Consider the following 16,088-nt stretch of genomic DNA (forward strand, 5'->3'; position numbering starts at 1 on the left):
GATCACAAGTTCAAAGCCAGCCTTAGCAACATAGCAAGACCCTCTCTCTGGGGGGGAAAAAAAAAAAAAAGAGGGGGAGATGTTGCTCAGCTTACCAAGCCTAGGTTCAATCCATGGTACTAAACAAACCAACCAAAAAACCCTTTTAAGAATTTAAAAAAAAAACAAAAAACAAAAAACTAAGGACAATAGACCATACTTCCATAGTGCCTTCTTTTGAGAAAATAAAATTTTACTAACAGAAATTACTTTCCAGGGAAACTGCCATCGTGAAAGAGAATACTATGTTGATAATTGATAAAACCTAAAAGATAATCAAAGTTGAAACATCAAAATTTACAAATATCTCCAGAGACCACTCCACATTGCTACCATAAATTCTCTCATTTTCTAATTTAAGAAAGAATAGTTTTGCCAGAAATGTTTAGGAAGAAGTTTCCTATAACAAGATTTTACCCAAGCCCATTTTTATCAACTATTTACCCTTCTCATTTCTTGCCACATCTCTTTAAAAAAAAAAAAAAAAGAACCTGTGTGCAGACTTGCATTTCACTAATTCTGTTTCTGTATCTCAGTTATTCCCACTTAGGAAAACTTTCTGGCTGTTAAGTTGGAGAAAACCTTTTCCAATGAGCTTCTGATCATGTAGTCTATTTACAACCTCTATATACTATAATCTCTCAGTACTGAACAAATACAAAGGATCATGTGTGCGTGTGTACTAGCATACTAGGCATGGGTACTAGCATATGTTTTTGATAGCATATATTAGTAATCCATTTGCTTTATTTATATCCATTCTATCTTCCTATCTAAACAGACTCTTATATTGTCTTTATTTTTACCCTACTTTATCAAATCTGCCTGATGGTCCAATTAGCCAGAGCCATTACTGCTTACCATGTAGGGACACTATTGTGCTCTCTGAATTTTTATTTATCTTATACCAAAGTAACTTTAGTTGCTTCTGCTGGCTTAATTTAATTGTAATTTCTGCTAAATGGACTGCCTTATAGGGAAAATAAGCATCTTCGTTTATAGTCACCTTTGCTTATACTTGTGAAGACAGAGTTTACATTGACTGCAGTCATCATTTCAGATAGCAGGTGAAGCTTGGACTCTGAAGCTGGACTGTCTGGGCTTGAATTTGTCTGTTCCTTCCTTGTTATGTCATTTTGGGTCAGCTGCTTAATATCTCTGCTAACATTTTAAATGTATAGAATACAAACTGTAATAGTTCTAAACTCTATGAAGATTAACTGAGATAATCCACATAAACATTTAGTATGGTGCTTAGGCCACAGCCAGTACTAGCTTGTAAACCAGCTAAGGCTCATAAAATTTCCTCTTGACAACCAAGTCCACTTTCTCCTTTCAGTGTGTACCACAACCACTCTTTTTCTATTCACATGTTCACTAGTATCTGGACTAAACTATCACCCAAAGTTCAGTATCAACTTAAAGCAATGACAGATAAGAATTTAACAAATTTAACAATTATTTTATGTTTGTGGCATATGAGAACTTACCCCTTAATACCCAAATGGCACCATCTAGGCTTCCACTTTTTAGAAAAATTTCTGCTGCAATATTCACAATCTGACATCTTGGTGCTAACTTCTCAGGCCCTGTAAGTCCTTTTAAACTTGTAAAATGTATTTTTAATTCATATAGTTTATCTAAGACCTTCCTTCCCTAGAGTGAAAATAAAGAACACTAATTGAGTATCAATTATAGTATTAGAGAGATACAAAGTCAATGGTAATCATGCAGAAGGCAATTATCCATTTTGATTTATCATCCTAGACTGATGGTTGCCAAACTGCTCTAAGACTAATTCTGGAAGCCCCTTCCTGCTGAGCCCTAAAGATGGAAAGGGAAGTGGAATAAGCAGGCCTTTGTCATATTACCTACCCTCTTACTACCACTGGGCACCCCCCTTTATCAGTGGTTTTCCTTTCTACTGTTTTATATATGCTTCCTCTCAAAATATCATTTGAAAGAATTTCATGCTTTCCTTGGAAAACTACTGATTATATGGTTTTACTTCTGTTTTGTTGACCAGTCTGACGGGGAGAGAGAATATAAAGGAAGATATTTTGTTATCAAATTTAGATAAAGAGTGATAGTGGGGGGGAAAGGATAAAACTGTTAGCAGAAAAAAGTCCTCAATTCAATAAAAAAATTCACATATTCTACAATAAAACTGTCTTCATTTTGGATATTAGGAAGTGAACATACATTATTATTTTATACCAGCAGCTAGAAAACTTTCCTGTAAACAGCTACAAAGTAAATATATTAGGCTTTGCAGAACACATTTGGTCTCTTGTACATTCTTTTTGATGGTCGTTTTTAACTTTTAAAAATGAGAAAAACATTCTTAGCTTAGGGGCTCCACGAAAGCAGGCTGCAGGTGCAATTCTGCAACACTTGTTTTTATATTTAGATGCTTACTAATGATGTCAATGTACCTTCAATTTGACTGAATAAATTAATACTTTTTTTCAGGATAAATTTAGCTTAATTTCAACATTTTCTCTGTGATACTGGGAACTGAAAAAGGACCTTGAGCATACTAAATGTATACTCTGACACTAAGTGATATCTCCGGGCCATTTATTGCTTTATGTTAAAAAAGGAATAAGCTTCATTAAAATAAATAGGCTTCATACTAAATAAGGTGATAATTTTTCTAAATAAGGTAAACATTTTTAATTAACAAAAATTCACTGACATCTTGATGTCTTAAGAAATAATAACCCAAGAAATAAAAATATACTCTTGAATTTTCGGCAAAAAAATTTTCAGAAAGTGTCTTCTTTAGTAGTTCTTCTGGTCTAAGTGAAAACTATGACAGTTTGAGAAGGCAGGGACAGGGTACATTCTGCCCACCCTAGGCCTGCCACATACGTGTTCAATCTCCTGGAGATCTTCTGTACCACCATTTTGAGTTAATTTTTTTCTAAATTCATGAATTTTTTTGTGTATATAAGTGACAATATACTTAAATATTATTGAACAAATATTCAATTATAAATGACCTCTTTTAAAAAAGTAACAGGTAACAAAAGCTAAGTTAATTAATTTAATAGTTACCACACTTTCAATTACTCTACTTTATCAACTCCATTCCTTAGCACTTTCTATTTTGAATTTTCTTGCCCACTACTTGGACTTTATTGAGTCTATAACTCTGCTCACCACCTCAGGGAAATCTAAAGAAGAGAAATACAATACGGTCTTGATCACTAGTCCATTTACATGGTAAGCTAAGCCTTGAAAAGTTACAACACCAAGATATAGGGTATACAGTGTTCTAGAGCATTTTAAGAGGTGTTTTTTAAAGGAATTTTGTTAATTTTAAAGGAATTTTTGTTAACAAAGGTATCGTGAACTCTTCCAGAATTATAATGCTACTGACACTGAGTTGGCCAAAAAAAATTATAAACAGAAAATTGCTTCATATAAATGATTTAGCACAGCCTCTTAAGTCTTACCTATAATGAAATTCTACGAAGTATTCAGTCTCATGTCACCCCCTTTTCACATTTACTTAGTGTTATCATTTAACAATTAACTTATTAGTGTGGGTTCCATTCTGTCGCCTGTAATGACTATTAGCAAATTCTTAATTTGAAGGTTAACCTTTATTCTATTCATATTTTTTAAACTATCACTATTCATAATGAAAACAAACATTTAATGAAGTACCTTGGACCACTGCAACAGCTTGTGATAGAAGTACATAGCACTGATTCCAATTCTTCCCAGCAAAGTTTTATCTACTTCACTATTTTGTGGATCTTTGCTAACTGAAACACAAGGTAGGCATATGGAAGAAAATGAAACAATTATTTAAAATGATGGAAAAGGCAAATTAACATGAAACTGATACTACTGAAGCTTGTGAGCTAACAATAGTTTTTATTTAAAAAAGTAAAGAGAACTGTGTGATATCATACATGGTGTGTGCAAAGCCTAAAACTTTATGATCTGGCCTTTTACAAAGTTTACTAACCCCAGATAAAAACTGTAGTAACAAAGTATTCACACTAAAAAAACAAACACGCAAATGAACAAAATTCAGTTATGACTTTTGTTGCCTTACAATAGTAAAGTGGTAACTACTTCAGTGTTTCAAAAATTCAGGTGCTCCAGTGAGATTTTCTAGCAATAATTTAGCCACTATAAATAAAAATAAGAATATAAAATATCTGATACAACTAAGCAGAATTTTAAAAAAATCTGATACTAAAACACCAGTTCTTGCCTTTATACCATTATAATATAACTTAACAAGCAGATAGAAAAATTCATATGAAATCTGCAACATGGAAAATATTAAAATGGTTTTATCCTCATATCACTGCACCTTTCTCATAATGTTCAGAACAATAGAGATATTTTACCTGTTTCAGCAAATTCACAAAAAGGAACACCTGGTCTTTCTTCTTTACAGTCTTTTGTGAGTGTTTCAGCAATACAAGTACAAAATTTCTGGAAATCTGCAAATTTTTCACAGCCCATTTTTACGCTAATGTATAAATTTCCCAATTTGGTCCAGTCACCTTTTTCTTTACAATTCTATCAAAATTATTAAAAACAAAACAGAAGAACAAAATGAAAACTATGCAAACATATTATGGGCCAGGCACACGTAGGCGTTAGATTTTATACAAAGATTAATAAAACAATCTCTGCAAATGTTATAAACTTAATAATGAATATCACATCAATAAAACTGTGGTAACTTTTTAAAAAACACATTCTGGAATGATCCTTTCCATCTTTTAAAATGCAAGGTTTTATTTTTTTCTTTTTCTTCCAGCAAGAACATTTACTTTCTACATGCCTGAAGTTCATGTTCCATCTTTCCTTTCATTTATATTGATGTTTTCTATATCATGACAAATTTATTGTTAACATTATTTTCAATGGTACAGAATATACTTTTGAGCAGGTTTACATGTTATTTGTTCTTCAATGTTGGGCATTTAAGTTATTTACAATTTTCTGTTATAAATAGCCCTGTGAATAAAACTTGTGCCAAAAACTTGATCAGGAGTGTTAGATGACTTCCCGAGTGAACTATCGAAACTTCACTTTTTCAAATGAGCATTTTAAAACTGTTTCAGGCTTTTGTAAATTAACTCATTAAGCACATTTTTCAAAACCCCTGTTTTGTTTTCTCTGGATCTTGAGCTGATAGTTCTCAGTTCTTTAGCTCTTATATTTCGAAAATTTGCTCCTTAGAGAAGGAAGGCTACATGAATATGTAGGGAATAAATAATGTGGTCCCAGACACATGTTCAATTATTCATACATTTATTTATTTATCAAAGTCAGTAAAATAGAGGAAAGAAATAGAGCACCGGGATGAGAAACAAGGTAGATGGTCCTGCCTGCCAGGAATGTCACAAATACACCTTTATTTTAGGTTTGACCTCCACCCCCTTGTAACCTCCAAGGCTTCCTCAAGCTGCCCAGCTCTGCCTCTGCACATATCTGTGTGTGGAGAGTAGGGAAAAAGAGCAATCCATGAATCATTCCTAAAGATTATGACCTTGATGAGGTTTACGGAAATGGAAAATGGGGAAACTCTGAGATTTTACTCATCCCTTTTGTTTTTACCTACTCTACATGTTTCTTTCCTTGAGCACAATATCTCAATTACTCTCCCCTCAAGCAGGTCTTAATCCCCATGATTTGAATGTATTGACTATTCTCATCTAGGGTAGATTCACGATCGATCCAGACCTAAGTAATCAGAGCATTCCATCCAATGGCCATGATGACTGGTGACTAGCTCTAAGGAGAATGTTAGCCTAATACTGCCAGAGTCCCCAGGGAGAGATCCTTCCTGATAAAAACATCTCACAAAAGATGCAGTCATTCAGTGGGGAGAGAACCAACAAGGGAACAACAGATAAGGCTAGCAGGTGTGTGACAGAACGCATCTGAAGGGAGACATGGCTTTAAGAGAACTGAAATCTAACAATCAATATGAATCTGCATGGCCATTTAGACCCCTTTTTTTGAGAAAGGCTATTCTGAGGAGACCTGACACACCCTGGTATTGAAGAAATCATCAATCTAATCTCATATAGGAGCAAAATCCAAATCAAGGGATATTTCTATATAAGGGATATTTCTATTCCTTGAAAAACATACATCCAGAGTCAAGCCATTTTTTTCTTATGACTTTCGAGAAAATATAATTCAAATAGCAACAAAGAATTATTTTCCCAAAAACAGATATTTAGAGGGAAGGTTAGATTCTGAGGAGACCATAGCCTAGAGTATGTTTAAATCTTGAAATGGTTTTAGCTTTGAGAAAAGCCTTCATAGTTTTTCATCTTAATGATTTCCTATCTCATTCTCCAAGCTGTCCAAAACATACATTTTTAGAAATGGAGAAACAGTAAGGGTCTTATGCTATCAGTTATCAAATTATCTACTGAGTGCTTTTTAAATATATCCACAGTTATTGGCATTGCTTGCTTTACAGGGGCATTTTCAATTCTCATCACTATCATCTGGACAAATAAAAAACAAAAACAAAACAAAACCTAATGCCCAGAAGTCACCCCCAGAGATTCTAATGTAACTGATCATAGCTTTACTTTTCTGACTACTGAAAAGCCTCCATGCCTTCCAGATAGCAACATACATTTTTTTTTTTAAAGAGAGAGTGAGAGAGATGGAGAGAGAGAGAATTTTATTTTAATATTTATTTTTTAGTATTCGGTGGACACAATATCTTTGTTTGTATGTGGTGCTGAAGATCGAACCTGGGCCGCACGCATGCCAGGCGAGTGCGCTACCGCTTGAGCCACATCTCCAGCCCCATACATATGTTTTAATCACCTAGTTCTTAAGGAACTTAATAATATTATTCCCAAACCTAAACTGGGCAGTGGAGAGATGAGTTTTATATAAAGCAGATGGTGACTAGCATGATGTAAATCATCTCCACAGTAATATGTAATTTTATTACTTTTAGAGACTGCATTTTACTATTACTTAGCCATTTATAACTTGGGGCCTACATATCATTTTGGGATACAGTTCTACAAAAGGGGTTACAAATCAAATTTTAGTAAATTTACTATATTCCTACTATTGTTATAAAATCAGAAGTAATTTTCCAAATCAAAAAAGTTGCTTTATGGATGTAAAGATACTAATGAAGAGTATACTAATAATTACTAGAGGAACAGAAAACTGATATTAAAAAGTAAGATCATCCTGAAAGTCCTCTACTTTTTATTTTCCACACTCTTGGAGAGCTCAGTATGATCCTAAATTACTCTTGTCATTTCATATACTATAGCCATCTATGACAGCATGAGTCTGCTTAGCCACAAAAATTAAAGACTAAACTTGGATTATTATTTTACCTTAACATAATTTTGCAACTGAATATTTTTAGAATAGTTCACAACTCAATAAATTAGAATGTCTGCAATTTCAAAATATTAACTTGTATAAACAAAATCAAAGTTCTCTTCCTTGAAGATTTTCTCCAATAGCCACATTTCTAAAACTTCCTAAAGTGGGGTTTATTCCAACATTTTTTGTTGTTACTGATTTTCAGAGATCCCAGCAATTTATTTTAAAAATAAATGTTACAGGGCTGGGGATGCAGCTCAGTGGTACAGTATTTGCCTAGCATGTGTGAGGCCCTGGGTTCAATCCCAGTACTGGAAAAAAAAAAAAGTAAAATAAATGAAAATATAAAAATGTCATACCTCTATTTCATTCAAGGCTGAATCTAAATCATACTTCCAGTTCTTTTTAAATTGCCTCTTCTGTAACCTTTAATAGAAAAAGGTTAATTATACTTACGTTCACCCCCCCAAAAGTCACTATTGCTAATTATTCATAGTTTATGCCTAAGATAGATGAGAAAAATGAATGCATAAAGTTTGTCATAAAAATATTTAGAGTTGAATAAAAGGACAACTCCTTAAACCATAGACAACAATATGAAGGAAAAAATAAATTTCATGTGAAACTGTATTTTCAGCCTACCAGAATGCCCACACTTCAAAATAACTGAATAAAAACAGAAAAAAAAAAAAAAAGACCAACTCCCAGCACATGATCTCTTTTGCTCCTACCTTGCCCTCACTGCTCAATAAGGATCTGTGGCAAGCAAAGACAGATCAAAGGAAAAACAAAGGAAGCAAACAAAACCTGGAGGAAGAAATGAGAAAAGATGTACTAGAAGGTCCTGATATTGATTAAAAAATACCAACATCATAGTGGCACATGCCTGTAATCCCAGGGACTTGGGAGGCTGAGGCAGGAAGATTGCAAGTTTGAGGCTAGCATAGGCAATTTAGTGAGGCCCTAAGCAACTTCGTGTGATCCTATCTCAACAATCAAAGGGCTGAGGATGTAGCTCAGTGGTTAAGTGCTCCCTATACTGACACACCCCCCTCCACCAAAAATGAAGGCCAAGACTAAATCCATACTAAGTCATGCAAATGAAAACAAAACAAAAGCACCTGAGTAGATGAGAACACAGACCACACAGGGAAAGAACCTAAAATTCGGTGTGATTTTAAAGAAAGCAAACTTTTGAAATAGCATAGTTTTTGGGAAAGAAAAATAAGCAACCTTTGGCAACTGAAAAGAAGAAAGAGGAGTTCTGTAGAATACCCAACTTTGGGGTTTATTTTCATAATTAGTCCTAATGCTCTATGAATTATTATTATTATATGAATTATCCAGAGTGTTAAAAAGGAACAACTTCCCAGTTACTTTTAGGAAGCAAGCATAACACTTACATCCAAATTCAACAGATAAAGGCTGGGGTTGTGGCTCAGTGGTACAGCGCTTGCCTAGCATGTGTGAGGCACTGGGTTTGATCCTCAGTATAATATAATAAATAAATATCTTATTTATTAAAAATAAATAAACAAAAGTCAACCAATTCAACAGACAGAAAAACAAACAAACAATTCTAAAAAACAGTATCAATCATAGCCAAGCATGGAAGCACACACCTGTAATATTAGTGACTTGAGAGGCTGAGGCAAGAGGATAACAAGTTTTGAGAGTAGACTCAGGAATTTGGCAAGCCCCTATTTCAAAATGTAAAATAAGAATGGCTAGTGATATAGCTCATACCAAAACGAAACAAAAAAAGATCATGAGAGGAAATAAAATGTTGATGAGATTTCAAGCCCACATTAAGAAAATAATACACTAAGACAGAAGGGAATTTTCTAAATGCAACCTTAGAAAATCCATAAGTATCACATACAATAGTAAAAGACAAAGAAAAATCATGATTAACTCCATAAGTACTGAAAAAGCCTTTGAAAAAATTTGACAATTTATGACAAAAACACTTAAGAATGCAGGAAATTGAGGAATGCTTCTTCAAAATCATTAAACATAGCAGGGTATGGTGGCGTATGCCTACAATCTCAGCAGCTCTGGAGGCTGAGGCAGGAGAATTACAATTTCAAACCCAGCCTCAGCAACTTACCAAGACCCTGTCTCAAACAAATAAAAATGGGCTGGGGATGTGGCTCAGCGGCTGTGCAGCTGGGTTCAATCTCTGGTATTTAAAAAAAAATTAAATATATGTACCTTAGTCTGGAAGCCAGTGTCATGTTTAATAAGAATTCTAAAGGCATTTCCACCAAAATCAGGAACAATGCAAGGATATCAACTCTATCCACTATTATTCAATCTGTACTAAAGGGATGAGCCAATGCAATCAAATGAATCACTTCAAGGCTTAATGGTTAACAAGTCAAATTATCTCTATTTGCAGATGATACGATTGTATACCTGGTAAATCTCAGATTCCAGAATAAAACCAACTCTAACCTCAGAGTAAAACAGAATATAAAATTTGCAAACAAAAATCAGTACCTTTTCCACCAAAAAAAAAAAAAAGGATTTACAGAAAATTTCACTTATAGCACCAAAAATATTAAAATACATACATGAGGAAAATTATAAAGCACTCCTGAAAGATACAAAATTTGGATGTTATGGTTTGGATTTGGAATGTTTCCCAAAGGCTCATGTGTTCAGAGTGGGGCTTTCAAGAAGTAACTGGATCATCAGGGCTCTGACTTCATCAGTGGTTCAGTCCATTCATAGGTGAACAGACTAATGGACTGAGTTGGAGGAAGTCAGTCACTAGAAGGGTTTATATTTTATCCAGTCCCTTCCCCACCCTCTTCTTCCCAGATGTCATGAACTGAGCATCTTCCCTTTACCTTTCCCTTCCACTATGATGTTCTGCCTCACCTTAGACCCAAAGCAATGGAGCTGGCAGACCACAAATGAAAACCTCTGATAACATGAGCCCAAACTAATATTTCCTTCTTTAAAATATTTTTCTCAGGTATTTGTCACAGTAACGCAAAGCTAACATTCTGAAAACAATTCCTATTCTTGAATATGATATAATTGCTCAGATGTCAGTTTTCCCAAGTTCATTCATAAATTTAATACAATTAGGATAAAAATACCAACAAGCTACTATAAATTAGGAAGTAGGAAATAAATACATAGAAAAATATAAATATAGGAAGAGCCAGGAAAACACTGGAAAAGTAAAATAATGAAAGAATTATCGCTACTAAAACTATTAAAGCCTCTGTAATTAAAATAATGTAGTACTAGGGCATGGACAAACAGTCCAGTGGAATATAATAAAGTATAGAAACAGACCCAAATACATGTTCAATTTAGCACATGATAAAAGTGGTACCTCAAGTTACTGGAAATAAAATTTTTTTTAAAAATAAACATTACTGGAAAAGTTGAATGACCATTTAAAATGATAAAATTAGGTATCTCACAATACACAAACTCTAAATAGATAAGAAATCTAACTTTAAAAATGACATCACAATAGAAAAAAACATGTTTGAGTTCCTCTAAAACCCTGGGGTAGGGAAATTATGATTTGATATACAGAAGCAACAAAAATTATCTTGACTCAAAATTGGGGCAATTTTTAAAAAGGATATATTTGGTTGTATAAAAATAGGAGTTTTTGCAATGGCATGGCAAAAACCACCAAAGTCAAAAGACAACTGACAAACTGGAAAAAAAATGGCAATGTATGCTATAGACAAGGGCCTAATATTTGTTAAATTCTTTAAGGAATAACCCAATAAAAAAAGGGGGGGGAGAGCAGACAAACCACACAAAATGTGTAAAAATGGTCTTCAAAGTTATAAACAGAAAAATTTCAAACTAATTCTACTCAAACCACACTGTGTTCATTATTGTAGTCATACAGTAAGTTTTAATCAGGTCGAGTGAATACTCACTTCAGAATTCTCTTCCAAAAGTTGTTCCAGCTACTCTAGTTCTTTTAGCTTTGCATATACACTTTAGAAAAATCCTGCTATGATTCCAAAAGGAATTGCATTAAACAAATGGATGAAATTTTGTAGAAATGACATTTTTATTATGTTCAGTCTTATACTTCGTAAGCATAGTATGTCTGTTTAATCTCTTCTGGTCTCTTTCATCAACATTTTCTAATTTCCAGCATAGAAGTCCAGTATGTGTTCTATTAGATTCTTACCTACAGATATTTCATTTTTAGGAGCCATCAATAAACGATGCCATTTTAAATTTTTATTTCCCCAGTTCATTGCTATTATATAGAAACATGTCTGATTTTGTGAGCTGATCTTTATTTTGCAATCTTGCTGTCCTTGTTAAGTCTCAGGATTGTTTTTGAAGAGTTCTTGGCATATATATATATATATAGAAACTATAATGCCAACTACAAATATGAAGCTTTATTTCTTCACTTCCAATCAGTATGCCTTTTGTTCTGACTCTTGCTTTACTATGCAAGAGTGGTATGAGCAGGCATCCTGTCTTGTTCCCAGTCTTAGTTGAAAGATTGGATGCTTTTCTTCTAAGTTATGTCTGCTTCAGATCTCTTCAGATGTCCTTTATCAAGAAATTCCTTTATTCCTAATTTTGCTAAGTATTTTTGGTCAAGCACAGATGAATTTTGTCAAACGCTTTTCTGTATTAACATGACTTTTTTCATGCTGCTGTTGATATATTAAACTATCTTTGCAGTATTAGAATACCTTATTTATATATTGTTTAATTCTTTTGTATTTCTGCATTTGATGTGTTATTTTTTTCTGAGAATTTTTGCATGTAAGCTCATGAGAGAGATTCATTCCACTCTCTCCTTCATACTCTTGTTGTGTTATCTGGGTAACACTGGCTTCAAAAATATGCTGGTATTTTTTTGGGGGGGATGTATAAATTCATGTTGACTCTTCTTTAACTGATAGAATTCTCTGGCCCTTTGGATATCTTCTCCAGCAGCTTTTAAAATATAAATTTCTTCAGTAGTTATAAAACTACCTTGATGATAGTTCAGATGGGGTACATTTCAGTACCATGTGGTTTTTGAAAAATTGCTCCACATATCTATGTTGCTGTTTATTATGTTGAAGTTTTCAAAGCAATCCTTTTAATGGCTGCAGGATCTGTACTGACAAAGGGCGGGCTGATTTCTGATGCTGATAATGTCTACTTTTAGTCTTGTTAGAGGTTTACCAATTTCTTTAATCTTCAAAGAAACAGTTTTTTTGTTTCATTGATTTTTATCACTTTCAGATTCAATTCCAGATTTTGTCCTTGCTTATGTTTTAAGTTTATTTTGCTTTTTTTAATTAGTTGCTCAAAACATTACAATGATCTTGACATATATCATACATTTGATTCAAATGGGGTATGAATTCTTATTTTCCCCCACATGTACAGATTGCAGGATCACATTGGTTATACAGTCACGTTTATACATACTGCCATACTAGTGTCTGTTGTATTCTGCTGCCCTTCCTATTCCCCCTCCCTCCCATCATCTCTGTCTACCCCATCTACTGTAACTCATTTTTTCCCTTCCTTCTCACATCCTCTTATATGTAATTTTGTATAACAACGAGGATCTCCTTCCATCTTCTGAGCATTTCCCCTTCTCTCTCCCATTCCCTCCCACCTCTCGTTCCTGTTTAATGGTATTCTTCTCATGCTCTTCCTTTCTGCTCCGTTTTGAGTCGCCGCCCCCCCTACATCAAAGAAGACATTCTGCATGTTTTTTAGGGATTGGCTAACTTCACTTAGCATAATCTGCTCGAATACCATCCATTTCCCTGCAAATGCCATGATTTTGCTATTTTTTAGTGCTGAGTAATATTCCATTGGGTATAAATACCACATTTCTTTTATTAATTCATCTATTGAGGGGCATCTAGGTTGGTTCCACAGTCTAGCTATTGTGAATTGTGCTGCTATGAACACTGATGTACCTGTATCCCTGTAGTATGCTCTTTTTAGGTCTTTTGGGAATAGTCCGAGAAGGGGAATAACTGGGTCGAATGGTGGTTCCATTCCCAGCTTTCCGAGGAATCCCCATACTGCTTTCCAAATTGGCCACCCCAATTTGCAGTCCCACCAGCAATGTACAAGTGTACCCTTTTCCCCACATCCTCACCAGCACTTGTTTGACTTCATAATGGCTGCCATTCTTACTGGAGTGATATGGTATCTTAGAGTGGTTTTAATTTGCATTTTTCTGATTGCTAGAGATGGTGAGCATTTTTTCGTGTACTTGTTGATTGTATATCCTTCTCTGAGAAGTGTCTGTTCAGATCCTTGACCCATTTGAAGATTGGATTATTTGTTTTCTTATTAATTTTTTGAGTTCTTTGTATACTCCGGAGATTAGGGCTCTATCTGAAGTGTGAGGGGTAAAAATTTGTTCCCAGGATGTAGGCTTTCTATTTACCCCTCTTATTCTCTTGCTGAGAAAAAACTTTTTAGTTTGAGTACGTCCCATGAGCTTAGAATATTTATTGTAGATTTTCCTCTCAGTGCTGCTTTAACTATATCCCCCAAACTGTGATACTCTATTTTTTTATTTAGCTCAGTTTTAAGATTTCCTTTTCACCTATGGACTATATAGAAGTAAGTATGTTATTTTATTTCTGTTGGGAGATTTTCCTGTTATTTTTCCATTTTGATTTCCACCTTGATTTCATTATGGTGAAAAAAAAATTGTAAGTACAGATCATACACTCTAAGAAATTTAAGGCTTATTATTCAGGATATGATTCACTTTGGTGAATATTCCAAGGGTACTTAAAAAAGAGAATATGTATTCTGTTGCTTTGGAGTAGAATGGTCTATAAATGCCTATTAGATCCTTGATTGTTGGTACTATTTTAGACCCTTGCCGATTCTTAGTACTTTGACATCCCTTTCTCAGGTATTGATGAACTATAATTATAGTTGGGTACTTTTGTCTATTTCTCCATTTCTATCACCTCACCTCATGTATTTTGAAACTGTTAGGAGTCCTGTATGTGCACACACCAATATTTTCTTGGTGTACTGGCCATTTTATAATTCCTTTTGTCCCTTTGCTCTAAGGTCTGATAATAAATACAGTGAGTCTTACTCTTTAAAACTTGTTTGTATGGCATGTTGTTTTCCATCCTTTATGTCCTTACACTGAAAAGGAATTTCTTAGAGGAAATGTAGCCATGTTTTTATGTACATCCTGCCAATAACTGTCAAATTTAGAACATTTTAACCAACAGTATTCCCTGGGTATCACTGACTCAGTTCCAAGTATACTCCACTGTGTGGATATCTAGCTTATTTAACTCATGTCCCCAGTATCATGAAATTGAAAGTAAAGCTGCAATGAATAATCTTTGGTATATTTATTTTTATACTGAAATTTTCAGGGTTTGTTTCTAGATTTGGGAACACTGGGTCAAAAGGTAAGGGCACTAGAATTACTAATAAAAACCTATATAAAAAGACTTAAAAACAGTATAGGTAATAATAAAATTCTAAAGATTGCTCTGGTGACTCCTATAGGAAGGAAAGAGAAAGAACAAACAAAAAAAAACAGTAAAATGGCAGATATAAGTCTATCAAATCAATATTAACTTTACGTGTTTTAAAATAAATCACTGAATATATATATAATAATTTCCTAGATTTATAGGCAAACTTACATTCTAATAATCTGTATATAAATGCCAAAATTCTTTGTGACAGCCATATAGGCTGTAAAAGCCTTTCAAATGAACTGTAATTAAAATATGAAGAATGAATATCCATTAAAAGTCATTTCCCAAGCCAGGAAAGAAAGCATTTCAAAAAGAATTAGGAAATTCAAGTAAAATATATAATTTTTCCCTTTGTGTTGGGGTTAGGTCCATATGCCTAACCACAATCCACATCCCTTAACTGCATACAATTATTTCTCTGCTTTCTTAGAATTCCTCAAACAGTTTACCAATGTTAATAACTCTTCCAAGTGGGAATACAAGAAGAGGATGTAAAAGAAACTGTAAGAGTAACTGCATGATTGTATTATTTTGAAAGTTAAAAGCTGGTTTGTTCTGGAGTCTTCCTATACCAACAGATCCTATTCTCAATTACTTGTAAAAAGAGTTCTGCAGCTGCCCAGGGCATAAAGATAGTGCCACTCTCGAGCCCTGGTGTGTATATTTTCCCTATGCCAGCAGCTAATCTAGTGGTAGACTAAAATTTGCTAGACACCTGATCTCTTTACCATAGTAACTGCTGCCCCCAAACGGGTAAAGTTTTTAGAAAGAACATCCTTAATGTTACTATATCAATGTACCCAGTTTATAAATAATTGTATCCCAGAAGTGTATGCTAAATGAACAGTAATTTTCCTCATGAAAAGCCCTAAGAATCTATTTAACCAAAATAGCGTTTAATACTATTTGTTTCTATGAAAATTGTAACTATCAGTAGCTAAAGAATTCAAAGAACTCAAATTAACTTCAATACTGGTCCTTGAAGAGAAGTAGTATTACTTTGAGCTGTACTTCTCTAATTGCACCAAGGCACAGATGGCACTACAGAAAACTCATAGGGGTACCACAAGCTCTTTGACATTTTCACATTTTCAAGTGACATTTTGTCAGACCTTGCACAAATGCTGTTAACTTCTTTGGACCTAACTATTTAATAAATGGCACTACTAATGCATTTTGTTTGACCTTGAGATGCTGTGAACC

General features: G+C 34.0%; 1 protein-coding gene across 3 annotated transcripts in view; it reads right to left on the reverse strand.

Annotated features, from left to right (window-relative positions):
* Topaz1 (testis and ovary specific TOPAZ 1) overlaps positions 1–16,088 on the reverse strand; it is a 68,660-nt gene that overhangs the window by 20,795 nt on the left and 31,777 nt on the right. For 2 of the 3 annotated variants that reach the window (XM_078038010.1, XM_040290104.2), the window contains exons 13-16: positions 7,755–7,821; positions 4,413–4,587; positions 3,715–3,815; positions 1,530–1,695 (exon numbers count right to left, since the gene is read on the reverse strand). In XM_078038010.1, the coding sequence (XP_077894136.1) occupies positions 1,530–1,695; positions 3,715–3,815; positions 4,413–4,587; positions 7,755–7,821 (509 nt within the window). The remainder of the gene's footprint in view (positions 1–1,529; positions 1,696–3,714; positions 3,816–4,412; positions 4,588–7,754; positions 7,822–16,088) is intronic. The other variant, XM_078038011.1, reaches the window with a different exon arrangement.

Source organism: Ictidomys tridecemlineatus, chromosome 2, assembly GCF_052094955.1.
Source record: "Ictidomys tridecemlineatus isolate mIctTri1 chromosome 2, mIctTri1.hap1, whole genome shotgun sequence".
NCBI lineage: Eukaryota > Metazoa > Chordata > Mammalia > Rodentia > Sciuridae > Ictidomys > Ictidomys tridecemlineatus.